The sequence below is a fragment of the Scyliorhinus torazame genome, chromosome 7, assembly GCF_047496885.1.
Source record: "Scyliorhinus torazame isolate Kashiwa2021f chromosome 7, sScyTor2.1, whole genome shotgun sequence".
NCBI lineage: Eukaryota > Metazoa > Chordata > Chondrichthyes > Carcharhiniformes > Scyliorhinidae > Scyliorhinus > Scyliorhinus torazame.
This window is the reverse complement of record NC_092713.1, coordinates 109932020-109958665: the sequence shown is the minus strand read 5'-3', so window position 1 is coordinate 109958665 and position 26646 is coordinate 109932020. Positions and strand designations below refer to the sequence as shown.

At 43.7% G+C, this 26646-nt stretch overlaps 1 protein-coding gene across 2 annotated transcripts in view; it reads left to right on the top strand.

Annotated features, from left to right (window-relative positions):
- Window positions 1-26646, top strand: part of hmcn1 (hemicentin 1) — an 838180-nt gene that overhangs the window by 794311 nt on the left and 17223 nt on the right. For both annotated transcript variants that reach the window (XM_072511251.1, XM_072511250.1), the window contains exons 94-103: window positions 3012-3161; window positions 4116-4253; window positions 8541-8662; window positions 13035-13272; window positions 15440-15502; window positions 15613-15732; window positions 17604-17738; window positions 18805-18918; window positions 19231-19356; window positions 20897-21025. In XM_072511251.1, coding sequence (XP_072367352.1) covers window positions 3012-3161; window positions 4116-4253; window positions 8541-8662; window positions 13035-13272; window positions 15440-15502; window positions 15613-15732; window positions 17604-17738; window positions 18805-18918; window positions 19231-19356; window positions 20897-21025 — 1335 coding nt within the window. The remainder of the gene's footprint in view (window positions 1-3011; window positions 3162-4115; window positions 4254-8540; window positions 8663-13034; window positions 13273-15439; window positions 15503-15612; window positions 15733-17603; window positions 17739-18804; window positions 18919-19230; window positions 19357-20896; window positions 21026-26646) is intronic.

The window sequence follows — 26646 nt, the reverse complement described above, 5'->3', positions numbered from 1 at the left end:
TTTTGTAGACCTCTATCAGGTTGCCCCTCAACCTCCATCGTTCCAGTGAGAACAAACCAAATTTATTCAACCTCTCCTCATAGCTTATGCCCTCCATACCAGGCAACATCCTGGTAAATCTCCTCTGCACCCTCTCTAAAGCCTCCACATCCTTCTGGTAGTGTGGCGACCAGAATTGAACACTATACTCCAAGTGTGGCCTGACTAAGGTTCTAGACAGCTGAAACATGACTTGCCAATTTTTATACTCAATGCCCCGGACAATGAAGGCAAGCATGCCATATGCCTTCTTTCTTTTTTTTATAGTAAAAAACAAAAGCAATAGATAGGGCACAAGCAACATTAAAACTAAAATCACTGGTGGAATTATTGCAGGGAATCATAGGCCATGAGCATGGAACTCAGGGTCAAGTTTGTTGGGCAGCATTCTGATGTTAAATAGAAAGGAACGGCAAACATACATATGGGTGCCTCTTTAGGTATCTAGGTTGTACCAAATAGAATTCGTATTTCAATCATTGGCCAAAGCAACATTGAACAAAACTTCTACACCCACTGTAATAAACAATGTGTGCTAATTTCAACGTGTTGCTTCAGTCAGACATCAGAATTTCCATTAATATTACCATATGCCTTCTTGACGACCTTCTCCACCTGTGTTGCTCCTTTCAGTGACCTGTGGACCTGTACACCTAGATCTCTCTGTCAATAATTTTGAGGGTTTTACCATTCACTGTATATTCCCTATCTGTATTAGACTTTCCAAAATGCATTACCTCACATTTGTCCGAATTAAACTCCATCTGCCATCTCTCCGCCCAAGTCTCCAAACGATCTAAATCCTGCTGCATCCTCTGACAGTCCTCATCGCTATCTGCAATTCCACCAACCTTTGTGTCGTCCGCAAACTTACTAATCCGACCAGTTACATTTTCCTCCAAATCATTTATATATACTCCGAACAGCAAAGGTTCCAGCACTGATCTCTGCGGAACACAACTAGTCACAGCCCTCCAATCAGAAAAGCACCCTTCCATTGCTACTCTCTGCCTTCTATGACCTAGCCAGTTCTGTATCCAATTTACTACATCCATTTCTGGGGCTCATATGTGATGAAGGACTTGAAGGCATTGAGAGACATGAGAGCACAGAGGAGATTCACAAGAATGAGTCCACGGATAAGCAACTATAGCAATAAGAATTGATTGGAGAGGTTGGGTCTGTTTTCTTTGGACAAAAGAAGGCTGAGAGGAAACTTGATAGAGATATTCAAGATCCTGAGGGGTATGGACAGGGTAAGGAATGAGAAATTGTTCCCTTTCAAGGGTACATCAAGAACGAGGGGGCATGGATTCAAAATAATGGGCAAAATGAGTAGAAGTTGACTCTGATTAGGGACAATCGCGTGTTTGAACCGGCTAGATTGGATGTTAGGTTTAAGGGATGTGAGCAAAAGGGGGTGGGAGTAATGGGGGATTTATTCCTGGAGAGGCGGTTTGCGAATCTGGGGGAGTTGGCGGAGAAGTATGGGTTTGCACAGCCGGAGGCGTTCAGATGCTTGCAGGATTTTGCTAGGGGGATTTTTCCGACCTTCCCTGTGTTGCTGCTGATGTCGTTGGTGGAGAGAGTGCAGTTGTTGGCAGGGGCGGAGGAGGAGAGTACTTCAGGCATTTATGGGAGGATTCTGGCAGAGGACATAGCGAGGCTGGAGGGGATTAAGACCAAGTGGGAGGAAGAGTTGAGGGGGGAAGTGGAGGAGGGGGGGTGGTGTGAAGCCCTGCAGAGATGGAATGCCACCTCATTGTGTGCAAGGCTTGGGTTCATACTATTAAAGGTGGTACATCAGGTACATTTAACAAGGGTTAGGGTGAGTTGAATGAGTAAGGCGGAGGAGGATAGATGTGAGCAGTGTGGGAGGTACCCAGTAAATCAGGTGTATATGTATATCGTTCGGCAGGTTTTATATGAGATGGCAGCCAATTGTCATGTATTTCAAAAAATGGGTCACCGTCAAAAGCTAGAGGGAGTGGGGTGTGTTGTTTGTCTTGGGATTGTTTATTTGGTTTGTATTTTTGTATTTATATATTAAAAAACATTCAACAAAAATATTTTACCAAAAAAAGGAGTAAAAGTAATGTGAAGAAATATGGTTGGAGTTGAAATGAACTTCCTGAGAGGGTAGTGGAGGCAGGTTTGGTCAAGGTATCCAAACACGAATTGGATTGTTATCTAAAACGAAAGAATATGCAAGGTTACGGGAACAAGGCAGGGGAGTGGGGCTAGGTAGAATCTTCTTTCAGAGAGACAATGCAGACTTGAAGGGGCAGGTTCAGTCGGCCTCCTTCTGCACTGTAAAGATTCTGTGAATGCACAGATCCTTTTTGAGCTCATATCCCATTATCCAATATGAGTACTCCGGTCTCACACTTCACAATTCCATTATGAATATCAATACATCACACTCCAGAATCCAGTATGCCTACAGCATAAAGTGGTTCACACAACGTTTATACTAATTCTACCTTTGTTCTCTGCATTTCATTACTAAACCAGAGTACAAAGATCCATTAAAGCCACGCGAGAAAATCACAATGAACCCAGAAAAATGCACTTAACTCTTTTCAATATCTTCTAATCATTCCATTACCAGTCCAATATTGTTCTATTAGTATAAGCGCAAGTGACATGATTAATATCTTCCAGACCACCAGAGGCATGATGAATGAAATTCATACATTCCATCAGTCCATTAATCTTAAGAAGAAGATACCTTTGCCTGAGGTTCACTTACACAAACTATTTCATTCTCAGCAGAAAGCTGTTTTGATACGTTGTACGCTGATGCCACAAACAGCCCAGGACATTGAGGTGCACGGGTAGTATGAATGCACGTTCAGACAGCGAGGTGATTGGTTAATTATCATGGAGCCAATTAACAGATCCTAATCTGTGCTCTTAAATTTTCTTTTCAAAGTATCAGGAAATGTACAGTATCTGTGTCTTTCCCTCAGGTGGTCCTCAGCGTGCCAGAGGAAGTGTTATAGGAAATATTAACGATGTGGAATTTGGTGTTGCTTTACTGAACGCTACAGTGTTTGACAGTCCAGAAACTAGTACTCGCGTTATACAAGCGCAAATCTCAAATATACCGAGGAGCATTGGTAAGTGCTTAGTGCCTGATTCACTAGTTCACCTTTTCCAGGTGTGTGCAGAACAGAAGGGTCTGGGCTATTTGGTGGGCTTCACCTTCACAACCTGGGTTTGATTCCAAAAGAGCTAATATTCACTTCAGTAAAAGTGAAATGTTATTAAAAACAGAGAAAAAAAAAGACACTTTGGAAATAGAAGAAATCGGGAGTAGGAGCAGAAATGCCTAATTCCCATCAGTAGCCAGGGGAAGGGTAGCACCTAAACTTGTAATTTAACGGTTTTCTTGTCCTTCCAGGCACAGGCAATCACATTAATATTATAACTCTGCCAAAGAACACTTACATTATAAATTAATTAATTTGGACATGCAGCAAGCAGCATAACCTCTTCATAATTCAGTACAGTAGCACAGTGGTTAGCACAGTTGTTTCACAGCTCCAGAGTCCCAGGTTCTATTCCCAGCTTGGGTCACTGTCTGTGCGGAGTCTGCACGTTCTCCCCATGTCTGTGCGGGTTTCCTCCGGGTGCTCCGGTTTCCTCCCACAGTCCAAAGATGTGCGGGTTAGGTGGATTGGCCATGCTAAATTACCCTCCGTGTCCAAAAAGGTTAAGTGGGGTTACTGGGTTAGGGGGATAGGGTGGAGGTGTGGGCTTGAGTGGGGTGCTCTTTCCAAGGGCCGGTGCAGACTCGATGGGCCGAATGGCCTCCTTCTGCACTGTACATTCTATGAATTCGCTCTGGTGAGCCACATGAGCTGTAACTTTCTTTTGTTTACAGCCCAAGGGCTTGCCATGTTCACTCACTGATGTACCTGCATCCCTAAATATTCTGGATTATTTTATGAACCCACCTTCTGTGCATCAGCAGTTAATCTATACAGACTGAAAAACTATTGACATTGTTGGTGCTTTATAACCTCCAAATATATCTTGCTATGTGTCTAGTATTCCATTGCTTTTTCTAGGCCCTGCCATGAGGAAACTCGTCTCAATCCTAAATCCCATTTATTGGACAACGGCAAAGGAAATCGGGGAAGCAGTTAATGGATACTCTCTTACAGAAGGGGTATTCAGACGGGAGACACAAGTCGAGTTTGCCACTGGTTAGTCATGATTAACTGTAGAACAAAGGAATCACGTATAAACCTATTTACTTGTTTCTTACTAATGCATGATAGCATTTCAACCCAGATTTTCTTACCAAGAAAGCTATTATATTCTGAGCAGCTTGACTTTGTTCTTAAAGTGAAAATCCAGATTGGATCAAATAGCATTGAATTTACAATGACATATAGAGAAATGATTGTGCTGGTGATCAAATATGCATGTTATATGATGTTAAAAATTAAATATTTAAATAATTTTCCCCAGCTCTTTTCATGGGTAACTACAAATTGACAGAAATTGTGAATTATTACAACCAAAAGTTTTAAGATCCCGTGCATTACACTTGTATTACATCCCTGTTTCTACCATCTGAACGCAGCGGTTAATCCATTTATTTTAAAGAGGTCAACGGCTGAATTAAAAGTAACACAGACAAAAATTTACTTTAACATATTAGTTGGCACATTATAAAAAGACAACATAAATTAAATCTCAAACACTTAATGGAGCATTTATGATGTAAGTAAATAAAATCAATTTTAACTTAAGACTAATATATATCGTAATGCTCCCAAGACGATACATCATCAAACACAAATTTAATACTAAGCCAGAATGTCTGCCACTTTATTGACTTTCCTACAACCAAAGCCAGGTTCTGATTTGCAAACTGCCAAAGGACATGTTGCTATATTTTTGTAGCTGTGGTTTACATGGACCCTGAAATTCCACGGAGGGTCTCCCCCTTCAGGAGGATACTGTCAAAACCGCAACAGAAATGGCTGGAAACAGCATGGAGAAATCCAACAGAATTTCAGGTCCATTGTATTTCACTACCCTTTACACCTGTCCTTGCAAAGCAGCATATCCTCCAACGATTCATCCACCAATCCGGCAAGAATACTGAAAAGCTGTTACACAAGCTTGAGGTAGACTCTCCGAATTCAAACAGAACCAGCTAACAAAGTATAGGTGCAAATAGGTGCTTCCTCGGTGTCAAGGGATCTCCTGGTCTAAGGAGCTGCATGCAGCCTTCAGGCCTCCGGTAGGAGCCCACTCTCCGAATAAGAATTTGTAAAGTGGAAATGTGAATTTGAAGAAAAAGCAGACAGTTATCAAGATTTTGATCATTTATTTTTGTTTTTGAAAATATTTTTATTTGCTTTTTAACATTTTATACATAAAGCAAAACAACCCCCAACGAAAAGAATAGCAACAGAATCCACCCCCCCCCCCCAACCAACTAACCCCCATCCAGCCCTAGTGCTTTACCCATTTGCATCTTCCCCATTCTGTCCGAACCTCCTCAATCCCACTCGCTCCTCCAACCCAACCCTATCCTCCCCCACTGTGGGACACTCGGGCGCCTCCAAAACCACCCTCATATCCAACTCACCCCCAGGGGCTTCGACCTATAAAATTCCTCAAATGCACTATTCAACTGCTCCGGCGCAGCCACTAGCCCCCTCACCCCAAATCGAACCTGAACGATCTCCTGGGAGGTCGCCTGCGGTGGAGCTGTCCCACCAGCAAGCGACTGGCCTTCTCTCCATACTCCTATAGCACACCCTTCACCTGCCTCACCTTGCGCACCACTTTCCTGTAGAAAACACGTCAAATTACGACTGCAGTTCCTTTCCACTGACCAAAAGTTCCAGAGTGGGATCTTCCGTATAGTTCCCATCCACTTCCAAAATATTGTTCACCAATCGCTGCCGCTCCTCTCTTGACTCCCTATCTGTCTGCACCTTAAAAAAGATGATCTTGTCCCTTACCACCACCTTCAATGTCTCCAAGACAACAGACGGTGAGACCTCTCCATTTTTATTGAACCCCACATAATCATCAATTACCTTTGCCTACCTCACACAAAAACTCAGAACCGTGACCAACCCCACATCCATCCTCCAAGCTGGCCTCTGTGCAGGCCCCCTCTCCAAGACCACATCCACCAAATGTGGAACATGGTCTGAAATAACGATCGCCAAGTGTTCCGCCTTCCTCACCCCCGCCATCAACGACCACCCTTTAATAAAGAAATCAATCCTCAAATATACATTATGCACTGGCGATAAAAAAGAATGTCCTCTACCACCTGGCCATGGATCCGCTCCCCCCGTCGCCCTCATAAACGTTGCCAACATCCTCACCCCTTTCGAAGGGGTCAATGAGCGTGGGTTAGATCGATTCTCCTTCGGATGCAACACTATTTCAATTCCCATCTAAAATTAACTGATGCGTGTCCAGGCTCGGGATGGCCGCCAACATCCTCTTCCTAAACACATACACGCTAACCAACACACCAACCTCCCTCCAAAGAGCCTGTCACTATAACGTATCTACCCCCTTGATCTGCCACCACCTTCTCCATCTGAAACCTAACTTTCTTACCAACCAATACTGCTCCCCCCGGGCCCTGTTATCAAAGCCCGAGTGAAACACCTGACTCACCCAACCTCTCCGAAGCCTAACCTTCACCCTCAGATGGGCTCCTGCAGTAGCACCACATTGGCTCTCAAGCTCTTTAAAGGCAAAACGATTCTCGTCCTTTTCACCGGTCTACCGAACCCCGGCATGTTCAACGTTACCGTTAGGACTAGAGGTCTCGCACCCCACCCCCCCTTCTATCAGTCATGTCTGTGCCAATGGGCATTCTTCCGCCTGCCCCCCATGGGCCAACTTCCCAAGCCCACCATCCTTCCAAAATGACTCCCGGCCCAGCACCAAGAATGAGACCAAGACTTGCCCCTTGTCACCGTCAACCGACTACCCCTACCCCCGAACCGCTTCCTCCCTAAATCACTCCTCTCCTCATACTCCCCATTCCCCCACCATTCACACCTCCTAGGTCCACCGAAACCTATCCACACAGACTCGGCCAACTGCTGCTCCTCCCCCCACCTCACTCCCGTTCACGGGCCAACTTGCGTTTGCCAGCGAGGCAGCCTCTACCAGAGTCCCATCCCCCACATACCTAACACAAAGACCAACAAAGAAACCCTCCCCACCCCCCCAACAGCAAGCCCTTCTAAACAACCAAACATGCTAAACACCCAACCAAGGGTGGAATACCCCGACCCAATATCCCACCGTCCCGAAACCATCCCCTCCCAACCACAACATAAAAAAATCAAAGTCCAAACTCAATTCAGTCCCAGTCCTTCAGCCCCATGAACGCCACCGGGACCTCTGGCGTCTCAACATAAATGGTCCTAGGAGTTGTCCGTAACTCCGCTTCGCTGGGTAGATCACACCGAACCGCACATCACTCTTGTACAGAGCCTTCACCCTATTAAAGGCCGCTCGCCACCTTGCCAGCTCCACAGTGATGCCCTGGTATATACGAATACCACTGCCTTCCCACATCGCCTCCCGATTCTGCTTGGGCCATCGCAAGACCCGCTCCTTCATCTGATAGCTGTGAAAACAAATTCTTGGTGGATCATCCGCCTTTGGCTTCGGCCGGAACTATCGATGAGCCCTATCCAGCTCAAAGTGAGAGCGTGTTCTCCTCCTCCCCCGACAACTCGGCGAACTTCCCCGAAATGTACTCCATCGGCCTCCACCCCCTTCAATACATCTCCATGCGCCCACACCGTCTCCAACATCTTTCCAAGAGCTTCCTTTATTGGGGTCAGCTGTTTGTGTTCCCATCATCTCCTTCCCATGCCACTCAAAACTCTTGGCAAACTGCTCCGCCACCCTACTTTTGACCAGGGTGTCCACCATAATGGGCTGAGGCCCACCCGGCATGCTTGCTCCTACCATCTTTCCTCCCTCCGAACTCTGCACTGAACTCAGACCTGCAGGCAGACTAGCACTCGTTCCTCTTCGTGCATTCTTCTTTTGTTGGGATTTCGACATCCTCTAATTCCCACAACTTTACTGAAGACAGCTCATATAAAAGTTCCCCCCAAAACTTTGTGAAAAGGACCAAAAAACGAGAACTCTAGCGGGAGCCACCCAACCTGCGACCTCCACCTACATGTCTCCACCGGAAGCCCCCCGTTTTTGATAATAGCTAGTGTTACAGCTAGGTTAGTTTTAAAATGTACCAGTAGCAGTGAATGAATTATAAAGGCAATAAAAATGCCATTAAACACAATGCTTCTTTGAAAATCTGAATAAAACTCCCATGCCAGAATGTTAATACTTAGTATTTTTGATGTATTCATGTCCTGTAATCTCTTGGCACTGAATTCAGTGCCACACAGTGGAGCATTGATAACAGCACAGGCTTCATTTGTGAGAATTCTTTTTGGTTTGATCGCTGTGGTTTCTAGGAGAGATACTACGAATGACGCACATTGCTAGAGGCCTGGACTCAGATGGGGCACTATTACTGGACATTGTGGTGAATGGATATGTGCTGCAACTACCATCATCTGTAAATCTTAATGTTAAGGTACTATAAGAATGTGTCTTTCAAAAAAAGGTTTAGTTTGAACTGCATGCAATCTCCATCTAAATTTCAGTACTGACACATTTTAAGATCTTGAAGTCTACCATGCTTGTGTACGTGATACTGCATGTTCCAATTTTAACGCCAGAAGTCTTAATGGAGCCAAAACTTAATTTCGCACTATACAGTCAATGAATAAGTGTCTTTTTGAGTTGCTATGGAATCACACTGTCTGTTAATAAAGTATCCCGCTTACCAGATTCTATAAAGATCTGAATGCATGCATGCATAAAGCTCTGCTGCTTTATATACAGCTCTAATCTCTGCTGACCAAATATATATACATATTACCTTGGAACAAACCCGTCAAATGCCGGTCCTCATTAAACCTCATATTATCATTACTCCAATATTTAAATATTCTTGTATTGACACAGAATTTGCTGGAATGAGGCATGTAGCAGGGCACCTTGATAGACTTGTTGCTGTAAGAATGGGTTTGAAACATTTTTGTCCACAAAATTGTTGCAAGTGTAAGCTGACTATGACATGGCAAAGTCCTAAGCACATCTGGGACTTGATGAGCATCAGCACAAAATGTGACCTCCTTAACCAATTACAAGATTGAGAAATAAGCTTGGGAAGTATTGGAAAGTGAATTAAAAGCGAATTATTTCAATGTCAAATCGGGTAAGGTAAGCGAGAAAGGCAAGAGATTAAAAAACAATAGACATGAAAATAACAAATTACTTTTTAAACTTAAAACTTGACATTTTTCAATCTCCAACAATATTTGACAACCTGTAGAAATGAGATTCTAGTCTACACTTTTAATTTATGGAGGCTTGATTGCCCATCATTAACAATCATTATGCCTTTGAAAGGGTGTTTGTAAAAATATATGGACCTGTTGGGCCCGCTGTTAGTTAGGACCTTCAATGAGGCAAGGGATGGGGGGGGCTTTGCCCCCGACGATGTCCCGGGCACTGATCTCCTTGATCCTGAAGCGGGACAAGGATCCCCTGCAGTGTGGATCTTACAGGCCGATTTCGTTGCTAAACGTAGATGCCAAGGTGCTGGCGAAGGTCTTAGCCACGAGGATTGAGGATTGTGTGCCGCAGATCATCCACGAAGACCAGACGGGGTTTGTGAAAGGGAGGCAGTTGAACGCGAATGTCCCGATGGCGAATGTGGCCACAAACAGGAGGAGGTCCGAGTACTTTCGGTTGCACCGAGGGACGAGACAGGGGTGTCCCTTATCCCCCCTGCTCTTCGCACTAGCGATTGAACCCCTGGCTATGGTACTGAGGGAGTCAAGGAACTGGAGGGGATTGGTGCGTGGTGGGGTGGAGCACAGGATGTTACTTTATGCGGACGACATGCTGTTGTATGTGGCGGACCCGGTGGGAGGAATGCCGGAGGTAATGAGGATTCTTAGGGAATTCGGGGACTTTTCGGGGTACAAGCTCAACATGGGGAAGAGCGAGCTGTTCGTAGTTCATCCAGGGGACCAGGAGAGGGGGATTGGCGAGCTCCCACTAAAAAAGGTGGAGAGGAGCTTCAGGTATCTGGGAGTCCAGGTGGCCAGGAGCTGAGGGGCCCTGCATAGGCTTAATTTTACAAGGCTGATGGAGCGAATGGAGGAGGAGTTCAAGAGGTGGGACGCGTTGCCACTGTCCTTGGCGGGTAGGGTGCAGTCAATCAAAATGACAGTGCTCCCAAGGTTTTTGTTCCTCTTCCAGTGCCTCCCCTTGTTTATCCCGAAGGCTTTTTTCAGGCGGGTTAACAAGAGTATTGTGTGGGCATGAGGGACTCCGAGGGTGAGAAGGGTGTTACTGGAGCGGAGTAGAGATGGGGGGGGACTGGCGCTGCCCAACCTCTGTGGATACTACTGGGCCGCCAATGCGACGATGGTGCGCAAGTAGGTGATGGAGGGGGAGGGGGCTGCATGGAAGAGGCTGGAGACGGCATCTTGTGTGGATACGAGCCTGGGGGCGCTGGCAACGGTGCCGCTGCCACTCCCTCCAAGGAGGTATACCATGAGCCCGGTGGTGGTGGCTGCCCTCAAAATTTGGGGACAGTGGAGGCGGCACAGGGGGGAAGTGGGGGCCTCAGCGCGGACCCCATTACGGGGGAACCACCGGTTCGCCCCAGAAAGAATAGGTGGAGGGTTTGCGGGGTGGCACAGGGCAGGGATACGAAAGTTGGGGGACCTGTTTGTGGACGGGAAGTTCGCAAGCCTGGGTGAGCTGGAGGAGAAGTACGGGCTTCCCCTGGGGAACACCTTCAGGTACTTATAGGTAAGGGCGTTTGCCAGACGGCAGGTGGCGGAATTCCCGCGGCTACAGCCACACACAGTACAGGACAGGGTGCTCTCGGGGGGGGGGGGGGGGGGGGGGGGGAGTGGGGAAGATCTCGGAAGCTTACCAGGTGATGCAGGAGGAGGAGGAGGCCTCGGTGGTGGAGGTAAAAGGTAAGTGGGAGGAGGAGTTGGGAGAGGAAATTGAGGAAGGGACGTGGGCAGATGCCCTGGTGAGGGTGAACTCTTCCTCATCGTGCGCGAGGCTCAGCCTCATACAGTTTAAGGTGCTGCACAGGGCACACATGACCGGGACAAGGATGAGCCGTTTTTTTGGGGGTGAGGACAGATGTGTTAGGTGCTCAGGGAGCCTGGCAAATCACACCCATATGGCATGCCCAGCGCTGAAGGAATTTTGGAAGGGCGTAGTGAGGACGGTGTCGAGGGTGGTAGGATCCAGGGTCAAACCGGGCTGGGGGCTCACAATATTTGGGGTGGCAGAGGAGCCGGGAGTGCAGGAGGCGAAAGAGGCCGGAATTCTGGCCTTTGCGTCCCTGGGCCCGGCGAAGGATTCTCCTTCAGTGGAAAGATACGAGGCCCCCAAGCGTGGAATCCTGGATCAGCGATATGGCGGGGTTTATTAAGTTGGAGAAGGTGAAATTCGCCTTGAGAGGGTCGGTACAAGGATTCTTTAGACGGTGGCAACCGTTCTTAGACTTCCTGGCAGAGCGGTAGACATTGGTCAATGGCAGCAGGACCACTGGGGTGGGGGGGGTCACTTTATTATTTTTTGTTTTTGTTATTCACACTGGAGGGTCTGAGGGGGTGTATATACTTGTTGTATTAAGTCGGGGTGTTAATGTTAATTTATTATTTATGTACAGGGGTGAGGGGGTATGGAGGGTTGTTTTTCTGGACTGTGTTTTGTACTTAACCCTGTTGGGTTCCTTTTTTATTTTGTTATTGATATTTTATGAAAACCTTTAATAAAAATTTTTTTTTTTTAGAAAAGAAAGGGGGCGCGATTCTCCACTCCCACGCCGAAGTGGCCGCGCCGTCGTGAACGCCGCCAAGGCTCACGACGGCGTGGAACGGCCCCGGTCCCAAATGATTCAGGCCCTGACAATGGGCCAGGATCGGGGCCGTGTCATCTACACCCGCCAGGTCTTGTCACCCGCGTAAAAGCTGCGTGCATAGATGACGCGGCCGGCGCCGCATGACGGGCGTCATCCGCGCATGCGTGGTTGCCGTCCTCTCTAAGTCCGCCCCGCAAGAAGATGGAGGACGGATCTTGCAGGGCCGCGGAAGGAAGGAGGTCCTCCTTCAGAGAGGACGGCCCGACGATCGGTGGGCACCGATCGCGGGCCACCCCACATTTCAGGTAAAGCCCGGTGCAGGATCCCCCCTCGCCCCCCCACAGGCCACCACCCCCAGCGTTCACGCACCGTTTTGGCCTGGCCGCTCGGCCCATCCGGGCCTCAGAATAGCGGGGGTGCCGGAGAATTGCCATTTTCGGTCTCTGGCGATTCTCCAGCCTGCGGCCCGCGAAACCCGACCGGGCCGTTCCCGCCGCTTGGGAGAATCGCGGGAGGGCGTCGGACCGGCGTCCCCGAAAATGTTGGCGGCCCAGGCGATTCTCCCAACCGGCGTGGGAGTGGAGAATCGTGCCCGGGGTGTTTGTATCATTAATTAAGACTTTAACTTTCTGTGCAAAGTTTAATCGATAATTATGTGCAAATGCAGCAATTTCAGTAAAATTAAAGGAAGGCTAAGGACAAGGTGCCAATTTTGTGCAGTCAGTGGCAGAGTGGCACTAGTTGGTCAGCAACCTATGGTGATTTCCAATTCATAGGATATCTCTTCATACTTTGCAGGCCAATTTGTACATTAATAATGCTGTGCATTGTTCACGTTCTGTTGTTTGTCCCACAACTCTGAGCCATTATGTAGCATAGAACTGATAGCAAAAACAATGCATCCTTGGTCACCCATCACAAATCCTTATGAATATTATTACTTTTAGACAGAGGAAATATACAAGCATAGTAATTTCATGCAATTTTCTGATGTGTTCAGGATTACACAGAAGACTACATTCAGATTGGACCAGGTCAGATCTACGCCTACTCTACCAGGATGTTTACAGTAGATGATGCCAGTGTGCCATATTCTTGGAATCACACCATAACATACAGTCCTAATCGAGGCCGAATGCCATACTTAGTAGAGACACTCCACGCTACATCCATTGCAGCAGAGTACAGTCCCCTGGATGAAATTCTAGAATACAAGATTCATGCTATCATCACTAAAGGTAATGAAAAGAAATCTCACTCAGAGGTTCTTTGCCATTGGAGGACTTAGGACTAGTCAGTGCTATATATAATACAGAACTAATCATTTAATAGTGATCAAAGCTTCATGGTTCAGAGTAGACGTTCAAGTGCCATCAGAAATCAGTGCAAAGTGTTTATTTTGTTATGCAATCCTGCACAAACTCAGGAGCAAGGGTCCTTCAACAGTGCCTCCCAAACCTGTAACTTCTACCACAAAGAAGAACAAGGGTAGCAGACGCATGGGAACATCAGCAGCAGCAAGTGCCTCACCACTACCTTCTCAAGCATAATTAGGGATGGGCATTAAATGCTGGCCTTGTCATAAATGTCCACGACCCCTAAATTAAGAAAACAAAATCTAATACATACAAAATACTGCAGGTGCTGGAAATTTGACATAAAAACAGAAAATGTTGGAAATACTCGGCTGATCTGGCAGAATCTGTGCAAAGAGAAATCAAGTTAATGTTTCAGGTGTTCAACATAATTTTCTGATTCTTCTCTAAAAATATCAACAGTTTTCAAAGATGGGTGCTTGGGTTTCAACAATAATTGGTTTATTATTATGACAATGTACAGTAGAGGTTTGGGCTATCAATTATAAAAAAGTAGATCCCACAAGCAGTCACAGTAGGGAAAAGATACTGGCTTTGTATCATTGATTAACAGCACAATGTTGCAATATAACTACTTGCTCCCCTGCTATGGGTTAACTACCATAGACTTTAACCACTCCAGTCCAGAATGCTGGACTCATTTCTGGACTTTGGAATGTTTTGGATCATAGATTTATATCAGAATCACGAGACACAGATGTGCGAAATGGAAAATGCTACAACTATATATATACCTGAAGCATAAAACATTATAAAACAGTGATAAAAATGGTTGAACTAATCCACAGACTGCATCTTGCATGTTTCCGCTCCCAAACTTCCCTTGGTCATTAAATTCACTTTTATGATCCTTGACTGACGATGCATCAGGTCTGCCTCTTAATTGAAAAATATATTCTTACACTGGCACCTACATACCAACATCTCCAGTTTGTAGAAAAATTACACTATTTGTTTCAATAAAATAACCAAAATTGCACTGTTCTGCTATCAAATATTGTGCGTGGTGATTTGAACAGAATCCCTATAGTGCAGAAGGAAGCCATTCGGCCCATCAAGTCGGCACCGAGGCTCTGAAAGAGGACCCTACCGAGCCCCATTCACCCGCCCTATCCCCATAACTCTACCTAACTACACATCTTTGAACTGTGGGAGTAAACCGGAGCACCCAGACGAAACTCAAGCAGACACAGGGAGAACTTGCAAACTGCAGTCACCTAAGGCCAGAATTGAACCCAGGTGCCTGGCGCTGAGGCATCAGCGCTTCCCCATTGTCTAATGGTCAAGTAACAGACAGAACCAGAACTGGAGATCAGCAGTAATTTTTCGTGGGCAGCTCAAAGTTGGTGCTGTATTGTGGTGTTAAAATAATGTCTTCCAGGAGGGGACAATCAATACTGATTATGTTCGATATAGCGTCATATCGACAAAAGTAGCCATTTTTTTAAGTAACCTATAAATAAATAAATTTGCAAATGCGGACAATCTGAAATATAAACAGAAACTAGGGAATAGCTCTATCAGTATCTGTAAAGAGCAAAGGCAGATTAGCTTTTGGATGTGTACCCTTCCTCAGAACTATACCGAGGGAGGATCTATCACTTTACAAAGCTGAAAGACCAACTGTGTTTCTCCATCATTTTCTGGTTTACTGTTATTTTTAAAAAACGACGGCTGGAATTTTCCAACACTTCTCACCGGCAGATTTTACCAGTCCTGCTGACGGTGGACCCCTGCCACAAGTTACCTGGTGGCAGGGGGCGCATAGAAAGGGAAACCCTGTTGACAGCAGCAGGATCGCCAATGGTGGGCGATCTCCATAAAACACGCCCCAAGTGTGCATGGAAAATCCAGCCCTATATATTTGTTTGGACTTTGTGCATTTCAACAGAATTACATCATAAAATTTTCACTTCTATCTCTGGGCCAGTTAAGTGTGGTTTTAATTTGGCTAAAGTAACATATTAGCAAGAAGAAAGTGTGCCTACAAGTGATTAAATCCAGAGTAAAAGTTATTTGTTTAATGCAGGTGACCGTAGTAACCAGTGTCCAAATGGCTTTGCTTTGGATTCGGTTGGGCCATATTGTTCAGGTGAGTTGGGTACTTTCATTCAAAACGTAACCAGTTTTTCTTTATAAATACTCCTTAAGTAAAATGATTGATGTAAAACCTTGTTTAAAACCTTTTATGATTCCATACAGATGAAGATGAGTGTGCTTTTCGGATGCCCTGCTCTCATAAATGCCATAATGCAATGGGAACATACTACTGTTCATGCCCAAAAGGCCTCACAATATCTGCTGATGGAAGAACCTGTCAAGGTGCCGCACTGGATTTCTACTGAATAAAATTTTATATCAACATTCAGCACAAGTGTTAATTCTTAAGCAAATTTTCCAGAAATGTCTGTGGCAAAATTCCTTGAACAAATTAAAAGCATAGCTTCTTTAAAGAGATAAAATAAAAAATATTAAAAATGATTCTCAAAGATATTTTAATAATCCAAATAGGTTAATTGGTTTTGGGTTCAATTAAAATAAATATTTAATGATATATAAGATTGTAGCCCGAATTCTCAGTACTACATTGACCACTGTTTAGACATTGCACCAGTTAATGCAACAGATGGTTGGGTGCCACGAACGGTTTGATTATCCTTTGCATTCCCATCCTAAATTTCTGACAGAAAATGTGAACAGTGAGGCCTAATGTCACCATACAGCCTTAAACTGAATTTTCCTTACTCTGTGATGAAGAACTCCATTAGCTGTTCTTTCCTCAATTGCCACATGCAAATTAAATGAGGGAACAGATCCGAAATGTGCCTCTTTCACCACCTGCAAAGGCAGTTATAAGGAAAGAGGTGGTAAACCCCGGAATGTGATGGTAAAGGCCCCAGGTCCACCAATGGAGGGAAAGGATTTTGTAGTAGCTTCCTGGTCCTTTCAGTTCAAGCCCAGCACTCCTGCTTACAATATCGGTCTGAGCAGGGGCTTTAGTGGGAACTTAATACAGGCCTCTTTAAAAGTTCCCACAGCCTTTCATCCGCATTGCATTTCATCACCACTGCACCACCATTTGGATTCTCCTCTGTGCCTTAGTGGGCCCTCTCCTGGCAACGGGAGTCATGCCAGGAACCAAATGTGCATCACAAATAACTTCCATTTCGGAAAAGTGGATCAGAGTGGATTTCGGGAGGTGGGTGGAGGTCAGTCTCCTGACTTCTGCCTCATTAAGCAGCAGCCCAGCCAATGTGTTAGCAATTAAAACAGAATATGTTGGAAGCACTCATCAGCAGGTCAGGCAATACCTGTGGAGAGAGAAAGGTAGGGTTAACATTTCAGGTCAATGGCCTTTTCTCAGAGGCCAAAATGTGTAAGCAGACATCTGATCATTTCTGGGATTTGGGTTGGAATAAACGCAAGCATGATGGAATGAACTCTCAAATTTGCTTCTCTAAACTCAGTTCTTACTGGGCCTGTAGACAGCACATAAGCAATCAAATTGCCAGTATCTGTCACTGGAATAATTTAGTGGAAAGTTAGATCTTCTAAGACTCAGAGCAAGTCACATTTCGAAGATAGGTTAGAGAGAATATTGCCCTATTTTAATTACAACCCCATTGTCCAGAGTTCTGCTGGTACAGCTGGCGTGTGAATGCTCCATGCTGATTGACAGGACAAAAACATGGGAAGGCAGGCAGCACGGTGGCGCAGTGGGTTAGCCCTGCAGCCTCACGGCGCCGAGGTCCCAGGTTCGATCCCGGCTCTGGGTCACTGTCCGTGTGGAGTTTGCACATTCTCCCCGTGTTTGTGTGGGTTTTGCCCCCACAACCCAAAAGATGTGTCGGCTAGGTGGATTGGACACACTGAATTGCCCCTTAATTGGAAAAAAATGAAATGGGTACTCATAAATTTATTTTTAAAAGCACATGGAAAGACATTGCATTTACCAGTATTATCACAGTATTATTCAATAGTAGCTCTGGTAATGGTTTGAAATGTAAAGTTAGATGACAAAAGTTTCAGAACCACGGTTAACTAGAAATACTAATTTAGTTACATGGACAAAATAGTCGTGTGCAGGTTCTGAAATTTTAATTATACTAAAATTGACAACTAAACAGGCATCTGAACTCTTTGCACATAGTTAATAGAATGTAAAAGTGCTATATCTGTCATTGTTTCTTCAGACATCGATGAGTGCACTTTAGGTGGCCACACATGTCATGCTGGACAAGACTGTGAAAATACCATTGGTTCATACCGCTGTGTGGTGAGATGTGGCATTGGTTTTAGACGGACACTCGAGGGATTAAGTTGTCAAGGTATTGTTACTGTTCCAAAAGCTCATGTTCCTTGAAATGAATTGAGGAATATTGTTACCTTCTGATATTTGTTCATCGCACATGCATAGGTGAAGGAAGATCAAAGAGGCATGGGGTGAGGATTGGAGAGGGAGGGGAGCCTGAATAGCTACAATAAGCATTAATCCAGGACGTGGTAAATCATTTAACAAGGCAGCTTTCTAAATCAACAAAAAGAGAGGAAAGTATGGATGGTGCAAGTTAGCCTCTAAACAGTTTGGACAAAGTGAAGCCCCATTCCCACTCTGGGAAAATCACCAGGGGGCAGGATCGAATCAGGAAAATGGCATACCTATCGGTGGTGGTCTTTTTTTTAAATTTAGAGTGCCCAATTAATTTTTTCCAATTAAGGGACAATTTAGCGTGGCCAATCCATCTACCCTGCACATCTTTGGGTTGTGTGGGCGAAACCCACGCAAACATGGGGAGAATGTGCAAACTCCACACGGACAGTGACCCAGAGCCGGGATTGAACCTGGGACCTCGGCGCCGTGAGGCAGCAATGCTAACTACTGCGCCACCGTGCTGCCCCTGACGGTGGTCTTTTTACACCCACCCGTTCCCCACCCTGGCATGGGGTGAGAAATCCAGCCTGTGCCTTTCCATCCCATCATCTAAGTTAATGGATACAGTGAAAAATTGTGAACTCCCTCCCTAACAGCACTTTAGATGTACCTACACCACAAGGGCTGCAGTGGTTCAAGAAGGCAGCTCACCACCACCTTCTGAAAAGCGATTATGGATGGGCAATAAATGCTGGTCCAGCCTGTGATGCCCACGTCCTGTAACTGAATACAAAATAGTTGAAGCCCTCACATAGCTCGCCTATTGGCCCTACTCTTTGTAGCCATTTTGCTAACCAGTTCTATGAGCTTCAACTTGAGAATTAATGATTTGTTCTGATTACTCATTCATGATATACTTTGGGCTCTTTATACATAAATATCAGTTCAGCCCTTTTGAAAGGGCAAGGTGTGCAAGCCTGATTATACAAACTACAATTAATAGTTTATTTTCTGTCTGCTAGACATCAATGAATGCCAAGAATCTCATCCATGCCAACATCGCTGTCTGAACACCATTGGGAGCTACCGGTGTGTATGCAATAGAGGTTATCAACTACGAGATAGAAGATGTATGGGTAGGTACTATGAGTAGGCAAAGATATTTGAGGTTAAACATAATTTATGCAATCTGCTTCCCAATAAGGTGCAATGTAATACTTCACTCTGTTACAGTAATCATGACTTGAGTAATGATGTTTTCAAATTTGTTGAAAAAGAAATGTACACCATTAGTTTTGTGTAAATAAGTTGGAAATGTTTAAATTTTATAACATTGTGAACCATTTAATATAAATCCAATAATATAAATTGCACAAAGAAGCTGTATTAAAATCATCAAAGTTTAACAACTGCAACACTGCTGAGTGTGTTCTGCATTTTATTGTTAGATATCAATGAGTGCAGACAGAATGTATGCCAACCTGATCAACAATGTAAGAACACGCGAGGGGGATTCAGGTGCATTGATCTGTGTCCTAGTGGAATGACCAAAGCTGAAAATGGGAGTTGCATTGGTAGGTTGAAAGCAATGTGGAGCATTCTTATTTCTTCATTGACAGATGTGTTTACTGATTATTTGTCATGAGGTTTTTGTTGCTCAAGGAAAAGGGTTCAGATTAGTTAAGGATCATAGGAAACCTATAACCAGTGCAGCTTTGTGTTAGAATAGAACTATCAATACCTCAAAAATAAGTCACAATAATCAGTTATTATAGAGCTGAGGAACAAAGCCAAATATCAAGTACTAAACATTTTTAACATCTTGCAGCACCCAGTAATGAAATCATGCTCAGCAAGAAGAAATATAAATTAATGTCCTCTTCCAAAGTTCACTCTTGCTACTTGCATGATTGGTTTAAGTGTTAAGATGGCATCCAAGAAAGTAGCAATCCCTCCTAGAGTTAATCAGTGATATCCTAGGGTAGGAGTTACAATTCTCTCATAGCTACAGCCCATTTGTATCCAAGTCCATTAAAAATATTTGAAGAGATTTTCTTCTTGGACATCAAATGGGTGCAAATATGATCCCACTCTCAGTGGTCGCAGATTTTCAGATTTTATCAGATTTTCCAGTAGGTTGTAACCACACTGCTGCTCAATGGTTCCTTGAGGCAGATTTGATTACGTTCATAGAATCATAGAGTCTACAGTGCAGAAGGAGGCCATTCAACCCATCTGCACTGGCGCTTGGAAAGAGCACCCTACCCAAGCCCACACCTCCACCCTATCCCCGTAACCCCACCCAACCCTTTTGGACACTAAGGGCAATTTAGCATGGCAAATCCACCTAACTTGCACATCTTTGGACTGTGGGAGGAAACCAGAGCAGCCAGAGGAAACCCTCGCAGACAGGGGGAGAACGTACAGACTCCACATAGACAGTGACCCAAGCCGGGAATCGAATCTTGGTCCCTGGCACTGTGAAGCAACTGTCCAACCACTGTGCTACCGTGCCGTCCATAAAGCAGCACAGCCAATCACAGATCTGTTAATATTTTATTTCTGACATCTGTATTCTGTATAAAATTGCCCAAATTAAGTTAGGTACAAGTCCATTTGAAAATCTGCATTTGAGCACATTCATCCCAATTTGGTTCAGATGGGAGAAATGAACAACTGATGGACTGAGCCACATATGCTGGGAAGAGCAGGTATGGCAAATATCTGGTGCATCATCCTCAGTGCTCAAATACTGCGTACTTTAAATTGTTTTTAACGTGTTCATATCAGATCAAGTTAAATAATCCAAATCATGATGTCACATAATATCTTGTGCCCAATGACAGTGCCACATTTGTCCTTTTTAAAATAAGTATGGAGTCCGTTTAAGTTCTTTGAACAAAGAGGGTGATTTTATTTTTTTTGTATATGTCCTGAGATGGGGCTTGATGTCTTTCTTGGTAATGAAACTGAATATTTGGCACACTTCTTATTCCCACATAAAGTCAAACATAATACTCTCCTCAATGAACAATGGAACCAGATCTATAGCAAGGCACAACTTGATAACATATGTTGTGCATTGGTGTGGTTTTGATAAATGTTTCTCTACAGATATCAATGAGTGCAGAGATGGTACCCATCAATGTCGGTACAACCAGATCTGCGAAAATACACAAGGGAGCTACCGCTGTGTCTGTCCACGGGGTTACAGATCTCAGGGGGTTGGAAGGCCTTGTCTTGGTAAGTAGCAGTCAGCTCCTATTTTGAGTCCTTTTCTACATGAAGTTGAAATGATAATTAAAATCTGACTTAGATCAAGGAAAGGCTAGATGATCACCTGAGGGAGAGATGAATAGAGATTAAATGATAAACTTTGATGAGATAGGTGGGGTACAGCCTATGAACATCACCAAAGATCATTTGAACCAAAAGGCCAGGTTCTGTTTTGTACTTTCTAAATAATCCATTTTCATAATGATATAATACCTGCCTAGAGTCTCAACTAAAAATATACACTTTTTCAAAATTGTATATGAATCAAATCCTTTTATTAGAACAGATACGAAGCATAATTTTCCTGAATTTTAGAAGGGTTTTTTTTGGAGTGGAGCAACAGGGAAGTCTGTGATAAATGTAAGAAATTGTTATATTTTATATTTGTTGCAGTAATATCATTTACAAATTTGGGTAAGATACATACAGACAGTATGTCTGCTAAAGCTGCGATTGAGGTGCCATAAAAGTGAGGTAATCCTTGGTTTTGCAGGGGGAGTGTTCTGCTGATAGATTTAAGAAGCATTTACATGTTTACAGATGCGTCGCTAATGGAACATTGTTTTAATTTGGAGGTCCCTGGAGTATAGATAACTTATGAGAGATATTATAGTTGGTCCTGGTTAAACAGGTCATGGGACATCTTGTAGGAGTAGATAGAATAATGTCCTCCTGTGCTTTGGGTACAGATGATGTAATTAAGGGGAGGAGCCAGGTCTGACTGGAATTGCAGTTTGCCATAGGATTTTAGTCTAACACGAAGTGTCTTTCAGTTTGCTCCTAAAAGGTTCTCTCCAAGGTCTCTGTACAGGGAGAATAGCAAGTAAAACCTGATTGGCTGTTAACTTTATTTATAAGTGATATTTAAACTATATTGGTTTGCTTATTTTGAATATTTAGTGGCAGATTTGGGAAGTAAAATTTAAGAACTGTAAAATGCAAAGCTATTTCTTTGTTGTTAATGTGGTTAATTCTGTGTTTATATTCAAGTTTGTTTTAACATAAAAGATACCTATTGTCATTATTATTGCTCACCTTTTCTCAGTTTTACAAATTGCAAATAGGTGGATTATCACCCGGGATCCTAATAAGTCCTTGCCATTGCTTTATTTAAAGGATCAGTTTTAGTTTGCTTTCTGCTTCAACATTATGGCATGATGCAGAGCTGAGGCCAATAGCGCAGGTCCAATCCGTGCACCGGCTGAGGCTATTTCTGAACCTTGCCCCTCGCCTGAGGTGTGGTGATCCTCAGCTTAGTTTAAATCACCACCAGTCAGCCTCCCCCTCAAAAGGGAAAGCAGCCTTTGGTCATCTGGGAATATGGCAACTTTGCTTATAGTTTATGTGAAGCACATAAAAACCATTAAAAAGTTATACTTCTGCTTTTTTTTAAATAATTATATGAAATACACTTATATTTCTGAACACTACATTGATTAGCTCCACACAGATATTTTAAATGGCAAATGGTAGTCATGTATTTTTTTCCTAAATTTCATGCCTGTTTCTATCTGAGGATAAGAAGTCTTCAGGATAAAATTAAATCCAAGATTGAAACTAACTGTGTTTTATGTCTAATGCAATATATGTCAATGTTGTTGACTGCATACGAGCAACTTGGCGTGTGGATACAAACTGGGAAGATGGAGAATTTTGCTTTAACAGTTCCCACGAAGTGGTTCTGAGTCTTGTATGGTTGAAAATTAAGTGTTTATTGATATAGCATAACTATGGACACGTATACAGGGTATAGCCCAAGCTATGAGCTAATTCCATGCTTGCTCCTACATAGATCTCTGTCCAGTTCACAACTGACCCATGTCTCACACTGTTGGGGGTTCTCAATTTCTTGTGTGTCTTCTATTCGAGGTACAGTGGTGATTATCTGAAAGTTTTTAGCTGGTCTGACTAAAGAGGAGCTTCTCCCGCCAACAAAGAAATTGGAAAAAAATGGCTCTGCAGCGAGAGATGACAATTCAGAACTGAAGCCCCAGCTGGGAGCCTCTTTACTAGTGGCTTCTCGGACACTTGCATTGCCATATAATTGATGACAGAAATTATCTTGACGTCTTTTGACATTTTAAGAAGGTCAAAGGCAACACCCAGGCATTTCTGCTCAAGAGAAAAAATGATCGGTTTCGAATGACCTACATGACTTTAAATATCTGTTTGTACCATATCTTAGTGGTTGGAGGGACATGCTTGTGGTTGGAAGTTGAATTTCTCCAGGCCTGTAGAATGGTGTGCCTGTTGTTCATGGTCAAGGTCTCTCAGCCACAGTTCCTCATCCGAGAGGACCATAACACTGGCTACTCTGTCAAATTTGAAACTGGGAGGTAACCATTTACTGAAATGTCAGCATTCCAAAAAGAGAATCCAGAATTCTTAACCTTCCCAAGAAGCACTCTTGGTCTCTTCCTGGTTTGATACTTCAATACCATGGATTGTCTTGGGGTCCTTTGCCCATCTGGGTGTCTTAGTTTTGCATACCTTTCCAAAGTAGTAGGTGAAACACTGCAGTGAGATTGCTGGACCTTGCCATCACCTGTGAGGTAATTTGGCTCCACAGAACTGACATGGTTGCCCAGCCTCTTGTGGTCTGTTTTGGTATTGCCTTCCTTGGCCTGGAGTGTCTCTGTCCCTTCGTTATTTCATTAGCTGGACATTTGCAGTTGCTCTGTACCATGGCTTACTTTCACCATATAAAATGGGTCAATGCTGTTGGCAGATTACAAATTTTCTGTCTATTTGGGTGTCAGATCTTCATTGGCCTATAGTATGTCTGAAAGGGCACCAACAACCACCCTGACAACAATTACATGTTTGGACTTAAGGTGACTGTAGCCAATAAGTCTTTGCTCACGGCGTTCAGTTTTTGGAATCTGCACTCTGTGGGAATTCACATTGGATCTCCTTGGGATCTTGCAGAGTCCTCAACTGCACAATGGTGCTTTCTTTCTATCTTTCTGCTCCCAGTTCTGCAATGTGGCTTCTTTTCGACAATCTCCTTCTGTGTCTTCATTTCAGGTCATAAATGCAGCTCCTTTAATGGTCCAGCTTTTGAATTTCTGCTCCAACTTCTCAGAAGTTCTGGTTTTGTTTTTTCAGTAGGTCTCACTAAGATTTTGACTCTTGGGTAGTTGAACATTTAAGTGTTTATCACTATGTATATATATATAATATTAATATATAATATTATGCATGTGTGCGTGTGTATAATATATTGTATGTGTGTGTGAATATGTGTGCGTGTATGTGTGTGTATATATATATATATATATATATATATACACATCCCAATCTGAGTTAACTCCATGCTTGTTTCTACACAGACCTATGTCCAGCCCATAACTGACCCTAGTCTCAGGCCATGTGTCTCTTTACATCACACTGCAGTTGATACCATTTCCCAATTCCACATTAGCCCTGCCGATGCCTGATACCCTTCTACTACTTAATGAAGGGCTGAGTCAGACTTCCTCCCCTTACTAGGTGAATACCCCGCCCTCAGGAGCTGCTGTCCAATTGGATTGACCAGCCACTCCTTCAGTAACGACAGCACTAAGAGTGTGTTTGTGGGCACTGCCAAGATTGCATAAGGAAGGGGAAGGCAGCCCAAATAGGTAAGTCAGGAGTCTTGCGCAAGCAGGATTTGAGCGGGTCAGGGAGAGGAGTGAAAAGGGTAGGCTTAAAGCTGGGGGGCTGGTAGAAGAAGGGGGTTTATATTTTGGGGGACCTCCCCCCAAATCAGCAAAGAGCAGTCCCGGAGATACAATCCCCTTTCCTTCCAGCCCTTTGAAGAGATTTTTTTTTTAAATCAGGTGGCCCACACCAATGTAACTGCCCATACCAAATGTTTTATGGTATGGACAATTCATTATCAGGGTCAATTGGCTAGGTAACCAGCCAAATTAGCCCTTTATTATCTATTTGACTGTGGTGGGCGGGCTACCAATTCACTGCCTGCCCAGTCCCAGATTATAGGGGTGAGCTCGGGGATGGGTGAGAAGGTGGCGGGATGGACACCAGCCTGATTTTACGTGCCTGCCACGCCTAAACACGGCCAGTGTGTGTTATGTTCTGGTGCTTGGCCGGTCGGAATTATGCGCAATAGGAATCTAGTTCTTGACTAGTTAAAGTGTTTTATTATAAAATAATGCGTGGTTCAGATAATTGTGAGAAATATATTACAAACTACTAATTATGACAAATTATCCTCGAGCTGCTGCAAGTATGACTATCCACTAGCACGACTGCCTCCAGACTCCTCGAGGTACAGAGACACATGGTAGATTTACACTGCCACCTGCTGGTCGGAGGTTGTTTACATCACTATTTACATGATTACTTATGCATATCATCACAGTGTGGACACATAAAATGCAGCCCAAAATGTTTCATTTTTAACATCTTACCCTTGAAAGTGTTCAGCAAAATATACGGAATTAAATAAAGAATGAAAACCCATTGTGGCTATGAAATCAGTGCATTAGGCATGTAATTAACACTCATGTTCTGTAGATGCATCCAGCACATTGCATAGCTCTTATTGAATATGCAACCTGAAACTTTGAATGGCAGTCTTGGCTGTTAAGAGTTCACTATGTTTTCAGCTCTCCATTCCAGCTGCAAATTGTTTAAAGGAACGGAATGAAAAGTGAGGAATCTCCTGCCAAATGTCTCACGAAAGCTTGTACATTGCTTTGAATGGATTGAAAAAATTTGCATCACCAAATTGATTAATTTTCAAATCTTCATTAAAAGGGACGGAACAAACTTAATTTCAAATTGTTCCTATCACGTCAAATCATTAAAAGCATTTTACCTTGGCTTTACTGTATGCTTTTTATGTTTTTCTTGCAATTTTAAGCATTGGAGAATCAGTCTTTATACCGCTTTCAGCAGTGAAGATGCATTTTTTCGAATGGGTTTTGTAACCCATTGTTGGAACAGAGCGTCTCCCACATAGCTGGCATAGCATGCCTGTCCAACTGTACAGAATTAATTCCGCTTAAATTTTCAGTCCTGCTGCATGATACAACACTCTGAAATTATGTCAGGACACCGTGCATTTGCAGATTGTGGCATGTTGCATTTGTGGATAAGTGTTGAAATTAATGTGTAGCTATTGCATTTCAAAGAACTTTCAACAGGGACAACGAACATTTGCACTGTACAGGAGATTCATGAGTAAACAGGAACAGGCATTTTAAAATTATATTGACCCAAAAATAGGGATGAGATTGGAACATGAAAGGTTTAAATATTTGGGAATCTGTGTTGAGAAATATTTAAAGACAATGGAGAAACAAGATGAAAGAGGCAAAAAGGGCATTTATGACAATTGGGCTTCAGTCATAGGGAGTTTCTGTGGGGGTAGTCCCACTGAAAACCAGCTCCTTTACGGAGTGTGCTGGAAATGTTTTGAAAGTCTTGCAATTGAAGAAAAGCAACCCCGGTTTTGGACCAGGAAAATATTTGTCCTGAGAAACAGTTGGTTTTGAGTCTCACTTTGGAAACCACATCAGATTTGTTCTCGGAAGTCATGGATTGTACTTCTGTTTAAAATGAAAGCAATTTCTCGGTTT